The 21,181-nt window shown below is 40.9% G+C and overlaps 1 protein-coding gene across 3 annotated transcripts in view; it reads left to right on the forward strand.

Annotated features, from left to right (window-relative positions):
- The first annotated feature begins 14,775 nt into the window (after nt 1-14,775).
- ARVCF (ARVCF delta catenin family member) overlaps nt 14,776-21,181 on the forward strand; it is a 136,393-nt gene continuing 129,987 nt past the window's right edge. For 2 of the 3 annotated variants that reach the window (XM_058851803.1, XM_058851802.1), the window contains exon 1: nt 14,777-15,269. In XM_058851803.1, coding sequence (XP_058707786.1) covers nt 15,249-15,269 — 21 coding nt within the window. In that variant the 5' untranslated portion in view covers nt 14,777-15,248. Of the gene's footprint in view, nt 15,270-21,181 lie in introns of all 3 variants that reach the window. The other variant, XM_058851801.1, reaches the window with a different exon arrangement.

Genomic DNA, 21,181 nt, shown 5'->3' on the forward strand with positions numbered 1-21,181 from the left:
TGTATTTGACTAGTCTGTGACATCTGGAAAACCCTTTGGTGGTTTTTTGTTTTCTTTTAGAATTTCAATAGAAGTTAAACCAATGCATAAATGAGAAAAGTCACTTCTGCCTACTGGTCTACAAACATAAAAGGCTCAAGTCATGCTTATAAGTAAACATTATGAGATTAATACATGATAATCTTTACACTGTTCCCAGCATGATTTTATATTACTCCGATTCCTTTCAACAGCAACTCTCTATAAAAGGTTAACAATGAACTGGCAAATTATTCCCCATGAAATCAGGGTGTATGTCATTGGATTTCAGTCTGTCATTTCTGCCCCAGTATCTTTCTGGCCCATAGGGTGATTTCAACCATATATGACAAAAGCAAAGAGACCTTGAGCCTACTTACGAGTTCCCAACAAATTGTGTAAAAACATGCAGCTTAGTCACTACTAATACTCCTCTTTGGGAACATAACAGTATTATGACCACATTATTATGACCTACCAAAGAATCTGCGCAGGAGAGAGACTTGATAAATGTAACAGTCATGGAAAATGGATCAGTCAAGAGTGTGCATCATCTAATGGTACTGAAGGATGAATTGCAAAGCATCAGGAAGCAAGGAACTATCTGTGCTCATGGAAATCCTTGTTGATAGATGGAAAACAAAGAAGCTTTGGCAGCAAATCAAGGCACAATTTCTCAGGACTTAACTCTTAGCACAGAACATGAACAATTCTTGAATTACAGGAGCCTGAGACAGTTCTGCCTCTGGTTGTCTCAGAGGTGCTTTAAGTAGTTTAGTAGTAAGGGGGTTACTTGTTTAACTTTAACGAAGGATTCTGTTGGGGCCATAATTTATGCTTATATTATATTGCTGATTTCATACTCATAGTAAAACGTTTTAAATGGAGTTCAGGTCACAGATCTGTGGAATCAATGGGGAGTTTTACTGCATGCACCTTACACGCAGCGATAGGGTTTTAAATGGGTTGTTTCATAGCCTTGCTAGAGAAGATGACAGAAGTTCTAACCCACCTAGTTGGTTTCTGAGTTCCTTTTTCTGCATTGAAAGACGAGCAGTCCTGTGTGTTTTCCATGGAAGATGTTTGCTTTTTCATTTGCATTATTAGCAAACTGCTGCATGAAGGACTGTTTCATTGACTGAAATCATCAAGCATTTCAACTGCAATTGCACACTCTGCATTTAAAAATATTTTCCATGTTACAGTGTGCCGCTGGAATTTAAAAATAAAAACTATTTTCAGCTACTGTCTGTTAAGTTTGGGGGGGGGGGGGGGGTGTAAAAAATGAACACAACTGTTTTCTTCTACCGAGAAGTTTCTGTGCTTAAAAACGTTAAACTTCTCACGCTGTTAAAGACAAAAATTCCAGGTGTCTGTTCTGAGAATGTTCCACATTCCTCCTAAAGCCATATCTTTTTTTTATATATTTTTTTCAGTACATTATTATTTGCACAGCAAAATTAGCTCTGCAAAAGGGATGAAAACCCTTGTCAGAGCAGTTTTAGCAAAAAGATCAAAGGAATTAAATACAAATTTTCTCAAAGGTGAGCATATTACTTTTTTTAACAGGGAAGTCTTAGATTAATTACTTTTAATTTAGAATCAGATCAATGGATGGAAAGATGGATGCTTTTCAAAGAGCACTGCAGTTTGCTTCTTAGAGTGATCAGTATTTTAGCAAGGTGACTAACGATGTGCATTTTTATCTTTAACCTCTGACCCGTACCCTCCCCACCCTTTACCTTTACCTAACCCTTTCCATTTGCCCTGGTCAGTTAACAGGCAGGAAGCATTTGAAAGCAGTCATGGATGACTATGATATCAGGTCTGCTGCCAGCATTTTAGCATCTGTTAAAGAGCAAGAAGCTCGTTTCGAGCGGCTCACCCGCGCACTTGAGGAAGAGCGGCGCAATGTCTCCTTGCAACTCGAGCGTGCCAATCAGCCCGCAGAGCGAATGAGCATTTGCAACATTGGCAATGGTCAGCCCCTGGCAACCGCCTGGCAGCAGCTCGTACTGCAGGTAACAGCCTGCTCCTTTCACTGTCACTGGAGTCCACCCCTAGCACAGTATCCCATTCCAGAAAGTCAGTGCATCGTGTGTTGTCAGCATTTCATTATTGCCTTCTGACAGGCCAGAGCCGGGGTGCAGCGTGTGCTCCATCGACTCAGCTCGGCCTTCAGAGCCTTGGCTTGGGAGTTGCTGTTCCTCTTAGCTCATGGGATACTTTTAAAAGTATGTGCATACTTGAGTAAAAACCCTAAGGAGGGATCTTCACACCCTCCTCCAATCTATGCACTTGCTGTAAGTGTGGTGATGTGCTGGTGATTGTAAAAGAAGGCTGAATCATAATCTCCATAGCAAACAAAATTTCCATTAGAAATAGCTGGACTTTGAATAGAGGGAGCAGCATGAAAAGCAGGGATTTCCCTCCTGCAAAGCCTTATTGTTTGTGCAGGGAGGACTTAATAATTTGTTTCTCATGTGCAGTGAATTGATAGACTATTTTAATGATGCAAACTGGCTTTGTGGGTAGCTTTAGATTTCCAAATACTGTTTTGCTTGATACACATTCTTTAACTGTTTAAATGTGCAATGACAAACTACTTACGTCTCTAAATTACTTCAGCTCTCAAACCGCTCTGACACACAAGGTAAGTCATGCAGAAGCAATAGTACCATTTGTGAAGGTCTGTTTCCTGAGAAAACATTGTTCAATTCAGAAGGAAACTGGGCGATGGGGATTCTAAAAGTTGTTTCCCAGTTACACCAGACTGTTTTACAATTGTAAAATTGAGCTGTATTGAGGCCGACTTTACCTTATATTATGTTAGCACTGCTTTTCTAGTACCAGCTGCCATGATTTTGTACATGTAGATGCTTGAATTTGCGATTCCATGTTAAAGGACCAGCTGCGCTGGTGAGGCTAAAAGTCTGACGACGTCTGGTAGGAGCTGTAGGTGGTTATCCTCTGATGTGCAGCTGGGCTGGGAGAGGGGAGATGTGCTTACACATTTTTATAGGAAAAAGACAAGTTCACCTTCACTTTTCTGAATGACTTTGTGCAAAGTGCCTGATTAATAGCTTCAGAATGAAATTCCTTATCCACAAAACTGATGAAGCATGAGTTTTCTGCAGTGTAATGGCTTAAGGTCTAACCACTTCCAAGAAAACTTAATAAAAGAGTTTTAAGTTACTGGAGTCTACGTGACTCTTATGGAGAAACAGCCACTGTAAGTGACCCCAGACTGAATCTGCGTATGCTCAGCTCACTGTCACTGGGTGAAGGGAGCTTTAAATCATTGATAATTAGCACTGAAGTTTCTAGAGTACCTTGTATAAGAAATAAAATGGTTAAATAGCTAAATATTCACAGTTAAGAATCAATGTAAGGTTAGCTGTGTGAATTTTCATAAAATACACAGAGGGCCAAATTCCTCCCTGACTTACTAGAATTAAAGAGTGTTTAACTGAAGGATGAAAGCTGTACATTCAGTCTTATGCAGAATATATAATCCTTTCATCTCTGGTGTTGTATGTTGCATTTCATTGTGCAGAGTACACAAAGCAAAAGGCTCTCTGTGCTCTGCTCTGTGGGGATTGCTCACACCCGTAGTGAAATCCACCTCTCTGAGGCTGTTTCAGTGAGCATTGGCTGAGTGCTGCAGATCACCCCATTCAACTGTTTGTTATAAGGAATATTGTAAAGTAATTCAAGTAGCAGCTTTTCCATTTGGAACTTGTGTGGTGATTATACATAATCTAGTTATTCTGAGTAGAATCTGGACAAAAGGAATGAGGGTTAGCTCCATTTTATGAGGATGACAAATAATCTTTAATGAGTTTCACAACCAGGCATCAGTTTTCCATGTTGTTTATTTGTCAGAGTGGAATCTGCCAAAGGGTTTTGTTACAGGAGTGTGTATAGTCAGGGCTTTGTAAATAGAGTCTTTCTCAGCACTTTTTTTTAATATACAGTCCCACACTTACTCCCTTCTTAGAATAGAAAATTAAGCCTTTTTTTTTCCCCTTTTCATTTTAGACAAGGAAAAGTACTATATATGTGGGCAATGTGCCAGAAGTGTAAGAGTTTTCTGAAGTCCTCAAAACACAAAATCAAGGTCTTACAAGAATATTGATTCTAATTAATGAATTCTGGAACTCTTATTTTAATTTATTTTTTCTGATTTTTTTAATAGCAGCTTTAAACTCATTCCATAACAATAACTTCTTGTCCTAGACAGGCCAGTTAGCCACTTGCTGGTGAGTTCTGCCTGTTCAGTGTGAATTTCAAATACTGGAATGAAACATGTGCACAATGGTGCACTTGCTTACTTTTTCTCTGAGTGTCTATGCCACTGTATCTTTTGGCCCTTAAAGAGAAATACCAGATCTGCAAATGAGGTCAGGGATGTGCTGTAATTGCCAAAAAGTGTATGCACAGGCTTCTTGAGTTTGCATTAAGTGTGGATATTTTTTTTCTAAAAATTACCCTTAAAGATGTTTTAATGGGAAAGGTTGATTACTTGAACAATCTAAAAAAATCATTAATGGTTTGTTCAGATATTAGTTAGAAATAGCTGAGATTATTTCTTTCTCAGAGGAGGGGTTTTTGGAAAACACAGTCCTCACAATGAGAGGTCCTAACGGTTGTTGAAATGTCTCCCATTAATTTAGTGAGAGTATTTTATTCAGGTAGTGGCCAAGGCGTTTGTGTTTTCATAGCCCACTGCAGAAGGCAGTGCCTGCCAAACCTGCAGGCTCTGCAGAGGTTTGTACCCATCTCTGTTCCTGCAGGAGGCTGGGAGCAGCTCCTGCCATAAGGACAGTCAGCTTTAACCCACATGGGCCCTGGTGACCGGGGACAAAAGTGCTTGTGCTTAATGCATTTGAATGATGGATAAATGTAACTTCTGCTCTGTGCAGCTTCCCCAGGCTTCTACTGTAGCTGCAGTTAGAGTTTGTTGCTGAGTGTGCAGCCAGTGACATGAATTAGGGTGTTTCAAGTCGAGAACTTGGGGAGGATATGCAGCTTTATACATGCGTTACTGCAGATTCTGAAGTGGTCAGATAGAGTGTTCATTCAGACTAAGAACAAAAGATCATTAGTTACACAGTGAAAACCTTGGCATTAGGCTGGAAAATGTAACATTTAATGCAACTTTGGTCACAGATCTTTTATCGGGCTAATAAAATCTCCTAAAATTCACTGCAGGTTTTAATGATGCTCTTGACTGTCTCTGGCCTTGAGCAGTGGGACCCACATGGCTGGTCACTGCTGTTGGGTTTTGGAAGTGATACTGGTTGTACTAAAGACAGAATAGTGGTCTGTTAATGTGTTTTTCTGTTTCCTTCTCTGACTTTTCAGGTACATAATGTTCATTGGTTATTACAGTATTTCAGGCTGTGAGAGTCCTGGCAGTCTTTGCCTTTTGATCAGTTTACCAGGGCAGGTGCAGTGCAATAAGACATTGGGGAGCAGCACCCATCATGTGTCTTCTATGTGGTCAAGTATCTAGTTGATAGTGGTTTTTACAAGCCTGGGAAATCTTACTGCTCTTCATGTATGAAGTATTTTGTTTAATCTACCTGGCTTTAATTAAATTCTTTCCAAATCAGCCTTCTGCTGCTCTTCACAGTGGGAACTGAAGTTGGGCAGGAAGGAGATTCAGACTTGCTGACATAGAGATGCAGTATTACCACCACAGAACATTACTAATAATAAAGAATATTCTCATATATATATTTATATATTAAAATATATGTATATACACTTTTATTAAAACATTAGACATCTGATACTTGATAAACACAAGGCTATATCCTGACTTGGTTTAAACTGGCATGGCTCCATGGGTTCCAGAGAAGCTCTGTCAAATTGGATCATCTAGGGAGCTGAGCAAGGTTTGCATTCAAAGATTGTTTCCCATTACTACATGGTGACAACTTCCATTCCTGTTAATGTTGAATAACCAAAATAAAGTACAGCATTCACTAAACCCCTGTTGCCAGCAAAAGCACTGTAACAATATTTTGACTTTGGAGATTCTGTAGTGCCCTATAGGGACTTGACAGGGGTTTCTGTCAGAAAAAGGTATTGATCCCCCTTCTTACAGGTAGGAAAGCTGGGGGAATTGCCAAATCTCACATGGTACAAATAACAGAAAACAGTCATTTACATGCTGATTCAGAGTTTTACTTAACAGATATATTGACTCTTACGTGCCTTTAAGAAATAACATGGGTTGATCTGAGAAGTCTTCACACTCACAAAATCATCCAATAAGGCAACATTTATTACATTTGACTGTTACTGTGATTCTTTTAGGTTCCAGTGGTCAGTTTGTTGAGGTGTTCTTATATAAAAAAATCAACCAAGTTAATAAAACTAATTTTTTTTCTTCACTTTGCAAATGCGATTATAGCTTTTCGAGGAAAATTAGCTCATGGAAAAAATGCTACGGAATATTTTTATAGTTACAATTTGTATCATTTATATATCAGCTTATGTTCCAGAGAAATAACACCTGCTTGAAAGCAAACAAACATAGTTTACTTTTTAAAATTTTTAGACAGGTATTTTTAAGCCATAATTAAGTACTAATATTCTTCAGTCTTTATCTTAATCTGAGGTACCTGTGACTTCTGCCAAAAATGACATTTAGTGAATTGGGGGTTATTTTTAAATAAAAGGTGAACTCTAAATCACACCAGAACACATGGTGAGAATTTTTTAAAAAATACAAGAAGATTAGCTCAAATTGCTTTTCTAAGAAAATACCATCAAGTTAACCTTTCTGAGTCAGCCTGGGCAACAATAGTGCTTCTGTCTGTATTTCATTACTTTTATTTAAGAATCTCTGCTCCACACTGATGTAGTGCAGACTCCAAGAATATAGAGACTGTTTCCAGTGCTTTGATGGTAAGAAAATGGGTGCATTAATATTGTATATAGTGGGTCTTTTAATATTGTATATATATTTCAACATATCCAGAGAAGAAGCAAAAATGGGTTCTGAGCTTCACTGAATCCTCACCTTGCCTTTTCTCTCTTCTGCCTCTCATACACAATGCAATTCCATCTTTGCATGTAAAGTTTTATGTAATTAGCTTGAGTTTGTAGTGCCTCTTGGCTTCCTGTGTTATATAACATGTTTGTGCTCATATTAAGGGACTGACAGCATGGAAAATTCCCCTTTTTTTGCCTTACAGGTAACGTCAGTTACAGACAACAATGCTGTCAGTTCATGACAGCTCCCTGGTGTTACAGTACTGTTTCCTGCTACATTGCCAAATACCAAGAAAAAAACTCATTGGTGCTTAACCCATGGACGTTGTCCATGTATTGATAGGTAGCAAAATGTTGAAAGAACTTGCACAGATAATCCCTATTCCTTTATAGACCCAGTGGAACACAGAAATGCACGTGGGGTACAACATGGTTTGGTGTCGGTCACCTCACGCCCGACCTGCGGCTGCTGCCGCCCCTGCCCTGCTCCCCTGGCTCTGTGATTTGGCTCGTGGTCCTTTGGCCTGCAGGTTCCTGGGAGTTACAGGGGCACTCGCTCTGCCCTCAGCCTCACCCTGCAAATTCAGTGTCAGTAGAATTACTGAGCTTCTAGGAGTGACCTGGGTCAGGTTTCACCTTCTGCATATGTGCAACTATTCAAAGGTTCCCGGAGGACGGAGGAGGGAGATTTGGGAATATGATTCCTATGGGAGATTGAGTTCTTAGATCAGAATTCAGTGTGAGCTGAGAGATACTTGCAGTACCTAGGGATCCCAGCAAGACTTGCACCAGGAGCCATTACTCAGCTATTCAGATGTGTTCCCATCTGCCCCCATCCCTGGCTTCTTCTGTAATAATTGCATCTAGCTTGGAGGTTGGAGTTTTGAACATCTTTTTTATGGACGTTGTCCCATCTCTGTGAAAGCATTAGCTCCTGGTTTAGAGTGAGAGCCAGGACCTTTGGCTGATGGCTGAGCAAGAATGCTGAAGCTGAAGCAGGAGCTGGTGCTCGTGGGACCAAAGCCCTGCAGCTGACTTGGGGCAGTGCTGCTGCCAGAGCAGGAGCTCTCCTGGAATTACTGCATGTAATAGTCTCAGAGACTTCACAAAGTGACAGTGTGGCATGTGGCACCACTAAGGAGCTCCTGCTGTTTGCCTTTCTGCTGGGATGACCCAAATTCCAAAGGAAATACTACAACCTGCTTCATGTATTGCAGGAGAAATTCCATAGCAGAAGCCAAAAAAAAATAATAAAAAAGGAGTTTGTGCAACAGGCATGATGGTATGTATCATATGAGAGGCTCTGAAAATGGACTCAAGTAGTATTCCAGTAAGAATTTACATTCCCTTGTTCTTCTATTTCTTGAATAGTCTCACTCTTGTGATTATTCTTCAGTCTTCATTTAAGCCCTTAGATGGTAAAAACACAGATACAAGTGAATGGGAATGATAGTATCAATTTCAGCAACAACTAAGAAGCTTTGACCAGCTGAATCAGAAGCTGTGCAGTTCTTTCCAGAAGGGATTTATTTGATAAGCAAACTACTTCAACCCCACTTACGAGAGTTATTTGGGGCTCAGAACTGCTGGCACGCAGCTGAATCCACTCAAAATCTGATGTGTTATCTGGGAAGTATTTGTATAAACTTGGTCAGTGAGTCTAGTTTAAAAAGTAGATTCTAAATGATTCAATAAAAAATAAAAAGGGAACCCAGCAACTGAGAAACAGACCCTCTTTCTGGAGGAAGAATGACTTTATTCTTTATATGATTTAGTTTTTTTCAGAACTTAATTACATACTATGGTATGGCTTTACATGTGCAACTTGAAAATATACTTCCAGCTCCTAAAAGCACACCTTTGCAGAAATGCCATTTTGCTTTCTGTCATCAAAAGTACCTCATACTCAAGTCTCATCTCAGCACTTCATCTGTTGAGTATGTGCTGTGCAACTCTGTGTGGGAACTGCTGAATTCCAAAGTGCCATCTAATGTTTGTCTGCAGGACAGCAACTGCTTTGCACTAAAGATTGTAATAGTGCAAAGCAATAGCCATGTTTGCCCATAGCATCTCAAATATTTTGCTTGATAGTTCCAACTCCTTTTGTTTAGGGTAAATTTTTATTGAATGATGTTTTGGAAGCAACTGAAAAGCAAGGATTTTCTTACTTTGTTTGACAAGACTTGTGAAAGAATGCTTTCTCACAACTGTTAGCCTTTCTGGCCTGGAGCTATGCCAGGTTTTAATTAAAAATATTTAAATTGAATGAAAAATTCACTGTTCCATAGCAATTTTCCATGATTTTACATTGCTTTACTAATAGACCTATGTTTTCCTCTAGGAGAACATACAAGAGTAACACATTAAAATTAAATTCTGATTTCAGTGTGTTCCCATTATATAAACAGGCATCTAGGTTGTTCTTTGCATGGTGTCTCTGAGTGTTACAACATCAGCAAGTATAACAGCAAGTAATTATTAAAAGTCTTAAAACAGGAACATTAAAATGTAAACATTAAAGGGTAGAATCAAGTTTAACAGGATTTTTTTAAAAAACAACTTTCTAGTCCCATTTACCACATTTGCTTCTTGATAATTAACATGAATTATCTTACATTACAGTTGTGATTTACTTTTTATGTCCTGCTGCTTGTTCGTTTCTCAGTTCAGACAGCAGGACATGATTAATTGTCCTGACTTTTCAAGATTTTTAGTTGTCCTACATTTTAGTTCCCAAGCATATGACTGTATTAGTTTAGTTGGGGTGTTCAGGAGGAAAGATTTTAAACCGTCACAAAATCTTTTTGTACTGTATCTCCCAATTTAATGAAAAGATTTTGTTCCTAATACAGGCCTTGATCCGTAGGGGGGCAGCGAGGCAGAGCTTTATCCCTGCGAGGCGTTGCCCAGGAGCCGGCCAGTCTTTGTGAGCTTCTTCCCTCACACAGCCACGTGTGCCTGCAGAAAGGTTTTGCAGAAACTTTAAAACCACCAAGCAGCCAACCTGGCAATTTCCTCTTCCCCTGAGCCCTTTGGGCTTTGGACCTGCAGGGTTCAACCTGGCTTTTAAACTCAAAAATTTTCTACGCTTCCCTTTCAGGTGTCTGCAGTGTCTGTAAGCCCTTGTGACCTAATGCTGAAAGAGCCCAAAATGGATGTTGGGTTATGATGACATTGATAAATTACTGAGTCTTTTGCTAGTTTAGGCCATCTTGTTAATGGTTCAAATTATGTTCCTGCTTGCTTTGTCACAAATGTGGAGTGATTCACTGAAGTCATCAGTGTGACTGAGAACAGAATGTCCAAAGATGGCCATGGGCAGCCTGAGGCTGCGTGCCAACTATAATTAAAGCCTTTGATTTAAATAAATGTCACGGTTTACTCTTTATTTAGATTTTATAAAAAAAAACAAACAAAACAAACAAAAACCAACCAAACAAAAACCAAGCAAAACCCCAACAACTGCTTCTTTTTTAAGCTACTGAATTACTAGCTGGAGAGAATATATTTTTATCCATAGTTGTGGTGACTGGGAAATGCTGTAGAATACCATCAGAGTTCATTTTAAGGACTTAATCTAAAATGCTGTCACAGTGGCATTTTTAGAAGACTGTAGTTAAAGATTGAAAAGAACTATAGTGTCTGTGTTTCTAACCCATCTCGATTAGCTCTTCTTCCTTTTTGTAGTCTTATTTTCATATGTAACTATTTAAAATACAAGAAACCTGCTCTGGAATAAATTTCCAACTTAGAGACCTTAATTCTCTCTTCAGAAGGGACTGCAAAACAGCTTCAGGTTTTGGTTTGAAGAGGACAGTAATTACCATGAAAATAGGTAGATTGTGCAGACAGTTATCAGTCCGGTACATCATGGCAAACCACATTTTTATCTTCTGGATGAGAGAAGGACACGTTAAGCCGGTACCTTCTGAGCAAGTTCGTAATATGCAGCATGAAATACAGCACAAATCATCTGGAAAATCCACAAACCAAAACAAAATCGAAAACATGAAAAATGGTTAATACTGGGTCTTTCTTTTCCTGCATTTGAGTCTTTGTTTTCCTTTCCAATAACTACAGCATAAAATTATGGTCACAGAACCAACCTTGATCTGTTTTACTTTCTGTTGACATTCTGTTATTGTAATTAATTTTCATTTTTTTTCCATAAACTGGAGTAGGTTTTTTATCTCTTTAAAATGTAGTTGATCTTTACCTAAATGGAGCTGCTGGGAGGAAACATAGGTCATTCATTCAGCTGTGACCTATATGCAGTGACATGTACCTTCCTCTGTCCTTTGTTTCTAATGTAAGCAGTGCTGTCACCAGACTGTCCTTGTTCTCATCCTGTCACATGACAACTTAGATGAAATGGAGTTGACTGATATTAGATGTAGCAAGATGGAAGCTGTGTTGGTATACAAATTAAAATCCCCTGAATTTACTGAAATGCCTAATGGTATCAGCTTGTAGGAAGTGCCTGCTTTGACTGTATTGTTCTTCAGCCTCATGATCCTTTAGACCTCTTTTTAATACTGGCTTCTTAAATAGACACTTAAAGTTATTCTCCATTTATATACAACAGCTCCCTATTGAGGCTTTGTCTCCATTTCTAACCTTGCAGTATGAGAGCAAGAAGATTGTCAAAACTGTGTTCATGGCAATGTTAGAAATACCTGGCTGGATGTGTCCTGCTACAGTCACACAACCATTTTGGAGCAAGTACAGATGCTCTTGTAATTTTTCAAATACATTTAAAAATTACGATAATGCTAACAGGAAAAGATTTCAAAACAGATCTGGGAGATAAAATGTTCTGTTTCCGTTTGTCTGGATTAAAATCGCTACTGTAGGGCACTCTGACACATCTCACTGTGCTGTGCTTTAGTTCTCCCACTTACCTTGTTGTTCATTTGCTGCATGAAATTCACAGAAGGACAATAAAATACCCTTGGCATGGAAGCCCCTGTATGAACACAGGCTCTCTAATTCGGAGAATTGCCAAGGGTGATGGTGGTGCTTTTTCTTACATGGTTAGCTGGGATTCTTGACTCATCTTGTGCCTTCTTGCTCTGTTGAGTTTATGGAAGTTGCATATCACTGAAGCCATATGTTATGATCCCAGGCAGTGCTGTAAACCATTTCCTTTTTACGGCCTCTGAGAGCAGATCAATCTATAGAACAGCACTAGTGATGGGAAATTTTTTAAGGATAATGGGAGAAAATAAGAGAAGCTTGGTTGAGATACTATACTATTCCATCTTCCAAAGAATTAAATCCCTTTTTACTTATAAATTTTTAATTTCTCAGCAAGAAGAAAGAAGGTTTTCACCCTACTTTTGCAGCTGGGGAAAAAAAAAAAGTGACAGATTAAGGATTTAAAGCTCATTTAAAAAAAACAGGGGAAGTTTGTGATGTAGTCAGCAGTCTGATACTAATGGATAGAGTGTTTGTTGCCAGAATTTGGAAGTTCAGTATAACCTATGGGATCTAATCCATAACTCTTTTTAGGTAATTAGTTCTTTGACTTCACATAGCCAAATCTCAGCATTCAGAATTATATGAGCTGGTAAAATAATTGCAAGAGTCTAAGGGGACTTGAGATGTAATTTCCCTTAAAAAAAAACTTTCAGCTTTGAATCAAAATATTTTCAAAATTCACTTTACAACCAGCAGGCCTACAAGCATCTATTTCATATTTTAGAGGAAAAGTATGTTTTTAAATAATAACCTGACTCCAGCAGGTGGGACTTCAAAATTCTGCAGTGCTAGTCTTGAATGGCTTGCACAAATACCTGTGGGTTTATAACATGAGAGAGTTCTTATGTGAGTAAGAATTGGCAAGTCTGTCCAGGAAGGTTTTCAGTTGCATGCAAGACTAGCTCCTTCAGTGCCCTATGGATGTAGGCTTTACACTGATTTTTCCTTTGACAGTGTATAAAGGTCTGGCATGTAGCCAGGTGCATGGCTAAATTGAGTGGTGCTGTTCTGTGCCAGCATGGCCTCAACAAAAGTGGAGCTATTTTAGTTTGTTAACTGAAGAAAAGTTGGACAAGGAGAAGGGGTGGGAGAGCACTGTACAAAAGTACGGGAGATTCATACAAACCTCATTCCTTTTGCTTTGGCCTTTACGTATTTATTAATGGCCACTGCAGTTGCCTCTAAATTACTCCCCTGTAGATAGAATACATCTTTTCCCTCCAGTGAAGCAAATCACTTCAGCTAAACCTTGTGCAACATCTACCATTGCCCTTGTCACACTTTACAGTATTTATTTCTAAACAAACTAGGATGAGATGGGTAATGTAGTTCTGCGCTGTTCTCTGCCCCTAAAGCCTTAGCTCTAATTTACATCTGGAATGCTGACATTGGCAGTAGTAGGAAGGCTGAAATTAGGATTAAATAGGTCTGAAACATTTCTTCCACTCTTAAATGTCTGTATAGGAGATGCCACTTTTTTAGGTTCCTCTGGTAAGATTGATACAAATAAACTGACAGTTTTGGTGACACTGGAAGGATGTTTTAAAATTTTCAGGGAACCTGAAGCTGGGATGAAAAGAGCCTTTTGTACAAAGGCGTCTATTCTGATAATTAAAGACGATTCAATTGTACCTTTCTTCCTGGTGTATAGTTTGTCTCCCTGGCTCTGACTATGCCTGTTTTCCAGGGATACTCTCTAATTTGATGCCAGTATCTTTCAGTCCCTAATTATGATTGTTCAGCCACCAGCTGTTACAGTGTCAGATTTACTTATTGCTTTGGTTTGTTGCAGGAAACTTGTAGGAAGAGGGAGAACCACCATTGTCCCTTGGCTGGTGTCTGGAAGCAGTGCTGGATTTTCAGCTCTGGAGGCCTCAGTCCTTCCCAGATCTGGCCAACAGCTTCCATGGAAGGGCAAGGCTCTGGTTCAGCGGTGGCTGAGCATCTCCTCTTGCCCTATTGTGGCTCCAGAGGGAAAACCACTAAAGGTTTAAAGGTGGTTTATACCTACCAACCTACATCTCTTTCAAGACTTGATGTCTTAAAATATTTAATACATCACTTCCTGCAATTTTGCGGAAAAGGCAGAAAGAAGGATCAAATCCTACAATAAGAAGTATGGGAAGCCTCTCCTTCTTCCTAGATACTTCATAGAGGTTCACACCCTTGCTGAAAAATGAATGTTAAAAACTAGGTACTTCCACTTTACTGGAAATAGATGGATGTGAGAACCGTGTTGAACCATGCTGTGAAGTCACAGGTTTTGTTGCGGAATGTGGTGGATGCAAGGCGTAGCACACCTGGCGTTCATTTTGGTAATGAGTAATTTATCCAGGCAATCTTCTAATGAATGTGGGACAGGTTTGTGGGCAGGTGAATGGCTTTAAAAAATGAGGCCAGTTGTACTTTTTAGCTCTAAGCCTCACCGCACCTGTGCAAGATGCAAAAGGGAGGAGACGGTGATGGAAGATCATCGTTGTCTGGTGTTGGTGCATTAGGGATGCCATTAATCTCGAAGTGAAGTGCAAAAAGTAAGCAAGCGAGGTTTCCTTTCTTGTGCTTTCTTGCAGAAAGCCCTCTAATTCCGGAGGCAGCTGCGCTCTCCGGGCAGGCGCTGTGGGAAGGGCTCTGTGCCGCCGGTGCCGGCAGGTTACCGCTCTGAGAGACGCTGGGAACAGGCGGTTTCCCTCTTTGTCTCTGTAATCCATCAGGAGAGATCGGGGGGGGCGGGCCGGGAAGCGGGGGAACCCCCGAGGCTCCGGGCGCGCAGCCGCCAGCGGCCGGAGGGACCGCGCGGCGGCGCCGGGCACGGCCGAGGCTGCTCCGGCACGGCCGGGGCTGCTCCCGCAGCTCTCCCCGCTCCCCGGCCCTGCCCCGCTCCCCGGCGCGCCGGGCGTGGCCCGCTCCGGCTGCGGCTGCCCGTCAGTGCCACCCCCCGCACGGAGCCTCCCGGCGCCGGGGCAGCGGCGGCACAGCCATGTGAGAGGGACGCGGACGCGTTCCCTGCCCGAGCCGCGGCGGTGCCGGTCCTCCCGGCGGAGCGGGGCTTTTCCCTGGATGGGCTCAGTCCGTAGAGAGCCTGCGGAGGGGCTCTGGGGCGCCGAGGGTGCCGGGCCGGGTACAAAAGGAGCCGGGGGAGGAGGCTCCGGAGGCTGTCAGAGCAGCCGGCTGGATCCGCGGAGGGGCTGCGGGCAGCCGGAGGTGTTGTGTGCTGGGGACAGCGGGACCGGCACCTCGCATAAATGCCTGCGGAACTCAAACAGGTTAGTGCCAAACTTGCGTCCTTCCCCTCGGGCTCTCTGGGCTCCGCGGCCGCGTGTGCGGGGGTTCTGGTGGCGTGGAGAAAGCTGTCAGTGCTGGAAAGGGTTGTTTACTCGTGTTTTCATTTTCAGCTGAGAACTAAGAGCAAAAGCTGAGCTGCTCTTTCTAGCAGAGCATTCGAGAGAGAATCTGCTTTTGTCTCTTGTGTTAACTGGTGGAACACCCAAAAAAGCAAGCCATTGTGTTCTTTGACCTTCTCGTCCTGCTCAATAAATCTAGGGAGCTCTTTGACATGAGCAGCTAGAAATAGTGCTTTTAAAAGAGAAAGCTTTGCTATTGTGCTTTTGTTCAATGTTTGCTTTTCCCATACTGTGTTCCCTGGCTTTCTCTTTGATTTTCTTGCTGGACATGCCAGAGAAATAACGGTGGTTTTTCACTCTAAATGTTATCTTAAACATAAAGTTCTTCCTGACTGTCCTCTTAGTAATTATAATGGACTTACAACTCGGTGCAAAATTATTTCAAATATTATTCTTTACTTTCAAGTGTTATTGGGTATTCCAGGGCAAAGCTGTTGCAGAATAGATTTAAATAAATAGAGATCATCTAGACTCGCATAATTCATAGGTGCTTTGCCTTGGTAACCTTCTCCTACCTTGTAAGCCTCAGGAAACCTGATAAATTCGGGTGGTGGCAGAGTAGAGCTGCTTCTCCAACTAGGATGAGGTGGTGTCTTTTTCTTAATCCTCTTTTTTTCTCCTCTGCCTTTATAATTTAAAACAGAGTACTGTAGAATAAGAAAGTGCATTGATAGTACATCACTGATAATACATCCCTGAATTTGTTTAGGCTCGTTGTACTGGAATTGTTAGAGTTTCTCTGGCTTGGTTTAATACAGTGTGTTCAAGTCACCCATCTCAGTAACAGAAGGCTGAATCATTTCATGATGCAAATAGGATGCTGATTCCCTTGTGGAGAAAGTAGCCCTTTCAGCTGGGCCTTCCAGTGAGCATTTCTTTGTCTGTGGGATTCCCTGGAATCACAGCCCTGCCTGCTGGAGGTGGCCAAATGCTGGTTTGTTTGGGTGCTTGTTTGTGTGTCATGCTACCTGTGGGCTTCTTAGCAAGGGATTTGATTTGTCTGTGGTGCTGTTCATATTGTCTGACCCACAGTTACTGTACCTGTCAAATTACCTGCAATGGATTGTTGAGTTTTAGATAGATAGATCTAGTTAGCAGCTCTGAGGGATTTTGGTTCTGTCTGGGTTCTTTTAATACATAATGGAAAGAGCTGGAGGTAAGGAGAAGAATGCTAACAGTAAAAAAAAAAAAGGTGTGTTTAATGTCTTTTGACCGGTGCAGTACAGCTATGTTCGTGTCTTCTGGGTTTTCTGTGTTGATAGGCAGAAAAGCTTGAATGAGAGTGGAAGGTTATAGTTAATCACTTTAGGTCATGCTTTTCAGTTAGCTTGTAAATTCTTCTTCCATATCAAAACAAAAAAAAATGTCATGGTTTTAATTTTCACAGTCTGTCAGCTGAGGCTCAGACAGAGATAAGCTGTTTTATCTTTTCTGTTGGAGTAATGGTTCTGGACTCATTTGGAGGTCTTTTTTACAGAATAACTGTTCAATCTGGTAGCACAATTAGAGAATGCTTTGCTTAATGAAAGGTGGTAGTTTTAAGCCTTGGGTTGTCAGATAAATTTATTGTGCAGTTATAGGGCCTCTAGAAAGTAATTCTTTAGCTGTAATGATCACAAGTAAAACTAAACCAAATGAATAAGTGACTTTGAGGTGGATGACAAGTCTATGCAGTCTGTACAGATAAAGATACTAGAGAGATACTAGAATGGACTTCTGGCACATTAAGTGAAGGTCTGCTGTGTTTAGATAAAGATAGCTGTGAAATAGTAATTAAAAAGAATAAAGAATAACTTCTGATGATGCTTTTGCTGGGAATGGTCACGCTTCCTGAGGTTCTGGGCCACAAAAGCAGCATTTTACCTGAGAGCACTGGTAGAGGAACCAAATGCTGAAAACCAAAAATGTGGCTGTGAGTGTGGAGTGGGTGTCACATTCTTGAGTCCTCTCTTGGCTATTCCCCTTCCTGCTCATGAGGGATGAAGGGTGTTGAAGTTTGTACTGAGTATCTGTAGTCTGCAATGGCCTTGGAAGTAAGTAAAGAATTTATGAAACGGAGAAGGATCTTGAAGTCTGGAACTGTTAAAATATATGTTCGTGCAGTATCACATACAGCTTTGATCTGGATGTGAAACCTAAAATGCTGGCTTGCCTCAGGGCCATGAAGTTGTGAAGGGGAAAGGAGTCACTTAAACTGACTTTTGCCAAAAGCTCTTCAGTTCTTTGTTATTCTTGCTTTGGAAAATACTTTATTAACATTCCAAATTCAGGCACTGACCTCAGTAAGGCTGTCCTTAGCACTTTGTTCCCGAAGCATTTTGCTAGAGGATAATACTGATGTGAAAGAGTATGAAATTGTAGATCTGGCAAGATAAAAAAGCAGTTAATTCATTAGTGGCATCCCTGCTGTGAATCTGTACTGGTGATGGAAAGCTTGTAGAAGAAATGTTCATGGAGGTGCAGCATGCAATAGTCTCATCATTTTCCAAACAGTTGGTCAAGTCATATTAGAAAAAATGAATAAAATGGGAGTGTGAGGTTTGGCATGGATTTCTGTAGGGATTCACCCATGGATTGTCACAGGACAGGCTTGAAACAGGTCTAATATGCTGTATGACCTTGGAGTGAAGAGATGTAGCAGGCTCCAGTACTGAGTCCTCCTCATTCCCTCAGGCAGTCCCTTTGCCAGCAGTTGTGACCTCTGTAGCAGAGCTGGGCCAAGGGAATGTGTTTTGGGACTCCCTGGGATGTTGGACTGTGTACAGGTGCAGCTGAGTACAGGCACACTTTGGTGCAAGCTCTGCCACAGAAGCAGTAATTCTCTGCAGAAGGGTGGATTTTGGAGCTCTTTGGGCATTTACTGCCCAATTCAGGTGTGGAATGTCAGCTCAGGTGGGAGAATGTGACTTTTACCTCTTGTGGAGGAGCTTGCACAGCTGAGTCCTTCAGCATAAGGAGGAAGCCTTGGAGCTGCAAGATGACCCTTGTGTAAGATGTGGAAATGGAAGTGTTCTGTTTATGAAACAGTAGAGGAGCTGTGTTCCTTTAAAAGTTCTGTTGAGGTGTGAGGGCCTATAATGTCCAATTTGTGTGAGTGCACAGCTTTGTAACAGCAGTGGACACAAAACATTCCAGCAACTGCACTTCCTGAGGCTGTATTGCTTAACCACCTGTCCCAAAGGTCTGGAGCTGTTGTACATGGAGCATCAGTCTGGCTGCAATTTTTGCTTAAGTTACATTGCATTACATTTATAAAAATAAAAACATAAAAATGTGTTTTGGTTGGGTTTTGGTTTTTTTGTTTGGTTGGTTTGGGGTTTGTTTTTTTTTTCCTGTTTTTATTTTGTTGTTTGGTTGATTTTTTTAAAATTTATTTATTTAAACAAGTGTATGCGCTCAAGGTCTTTTCCAAATGTAGAAATACTGATTATGGAAGATAAAATGGAGAAAAAAAGCATGTTAAACAATCACATTTGAAACTGGATGGACTGGATGTTTATAACAAGGCTTTTCACAAACATTTAATTGCAAACACTTTTCTCGCAGTTCATTTCTGCCACTAAATGAAAGTTTGATTCAGTGGGAGTAGGATCAAGGCCACTGGTGAAGTTCTGACCTTGCATTTGAGTGTTAAAATAACAAGGCAATTCACTGAATATAAGGATTTTAGCATATTCTTAGCATGTCTTTACCTGTTCCTGCCTCTGTTTGTCAGTTGCTCTAATTTATTTCTTTGCTACCAAAATTCTGTAGCTGTAATGCCGGGAAACTTCTAAAAAGCTCCTGCTTTACACTGCAGCACTGCTTCTTCTCCTTTGTGGGAATATTTGTGGATATTGCACAGTGTGAGATGGGGAGCTCAGCTTTGGGGTTCAGAAAAACCCTGTTCTTTGCTGCTGCTGCTGCCTGTCAGTTTCCCAAGGTGTGCAACAAGGTAATGTCTGTGTGTGAGGACCATTCTGGGGACAAAACCAGCAAACTGATGCAGCTGAATAACTGAAACAAACCATAAAGCTTCATGAAAAGAGGAGAATGGCCTCCTGAGCCAGGCTGTCTGAGGCCCTTGGAAGGGTCGTATGTTCCTCCTGGGCATAAAATAGGGAGAAGTGGCTCTGTGTGAAGTTCTTGGGAGAAAGAAAAGGGCAAGGGATGAACAGGAATGTGTGTGCAGGAGCTCATGTGACAGCTCTGCTGGTGAAACAAGGTGGCAATACGATACAACATCCAAAGTGCCTTGGCCTGAGAGCTCTGTATACATCTGGTTTGGTCAGATCTTCCCGAGGACAGACTGGAGCAATAGCAAGACTGTATTCTTCAGGTGTTTGTAAAAGCACTGTTATTTCAGTAGCATTCAGTAGCAGTGAGAAGTGAAACATAGAATTTTGCTAGTAGGTTTTCTTTGGTTTTGTTTTTCCATTGGAGGCTTGAAGAGTAAATGGAGTTCCTGAAACAAATCCTGAGCCTAGAGAAAGCGTACTTCAAATTCTTGGATAAAAGGAAAGCTGAAACTCAAACATTGTTAGTTTTAAATTTCGCTGTGTCCTTTGTGTCTCCTGTCTCTCATTAAATTGCAGCCAGGCTTTGGAACCTTTTTTTTCATTTGCCTTTATACCTAAGAATGAACAACTGTGACTGTACCTCAGAGAAACCAGATGAGCAACACTTGGTTTCTTAGGGCAATGTAATCTTTTGTATCTACAAATGGATGGGCAGAATCCTTTCTGTGGTATTAAGGGGTGGAAACTCCATGAACAAAGTGCTCCCTCTATACTGTAGTAATGTGAAAATTTGTGACTTTCAGTGATGTTCTCTGCCTCTTTGATGAGTCAGGCCCACACCTGCTTACAGCAGGAGATTGAAATGCCAGTTTTCCCTTTTGTCCAATCCCACACATCTGTCCTTAGCATCACAACTCCTCAGTGTTCAAAAAAGTGTTTTAACTAAACCTGAAGAATTTTTGAGCTTTGGCATTTGTGCCTCCACAAGCTAAATCACTTGGCACAGCTCTGAACTTTTATTTTCAGTCAAATTTTCTCAGCAACACTATTTTAATGTTCAGGAGAGATGTTCCTGAAAGTCTGTAATGAAACCAGAGTCAGGGCTTATTTTTATACTGTAGAGGTGGTATTTTTGTGTGTGTTTATATATATGTGCATGTGTGTGGGTATAAAAATACATACGTGGAGATGAGAAGATGATTTAATTTAAGTAGCATTACTCTGGATGTGAGTAGTGTAAGACTGATCAGAAGAATCATCTGGAATGCTCAGAAGTCCTTTCAAAGTACAAGCTTGTAATTGATTGAGTTGCTGATGAAAGAGATGCAGCACGATTTGTTTATGGATGGTAGAGCACTGAGATATAAACAGGTCCTGTGTGTGACCAGGATTATTCTGCTGTTTGAATTGTAAACTTCTAGAAATTATTTTAGTAAGTTTTGCATCTGAAGACATTTGCATCCCTCTCTTTTGATATGATTCTCAGGTGAATTTGCTGTTAAGGGCATAAAGGCCCTTTTGGCTCCTGGGCACAGCAGTGAGTGGGCCTTGGCTGGCTGGGTGTGTAACAATTTAGCAAAGACACAAACCAATGTCTGTGCCAGAGTTATGCAGATATGAGAGCTCCAGATTTAAATAAAATGAAGTCACTTGTTTAAGGAGTTCAATACAGGCCTTTGAAAGTATGTTAATTCCAAGTAGCTCTGGAGAAAGGATAGATAAAGAAACTGGTGTGAAAGACTACATATGGGGCTTCACACAATACTGCATTGCAGG

The sequence above is a fragment of the Poecile atricapillus genome, chromosome 16 (assembly GCF_030490865.1).
Source record: "Poecile atricapillus isolate bPoeAtr1 chromosome 16, bPoeAtr1.hap1, whole genome shotgun sequence".
In the NCBI taxonomy this organism is placed as follows: Eukaryota; Metazoa; Chordata; class Aves; order Passeriformes; family Paridae; genus Poecile; species Poecile atricapillus.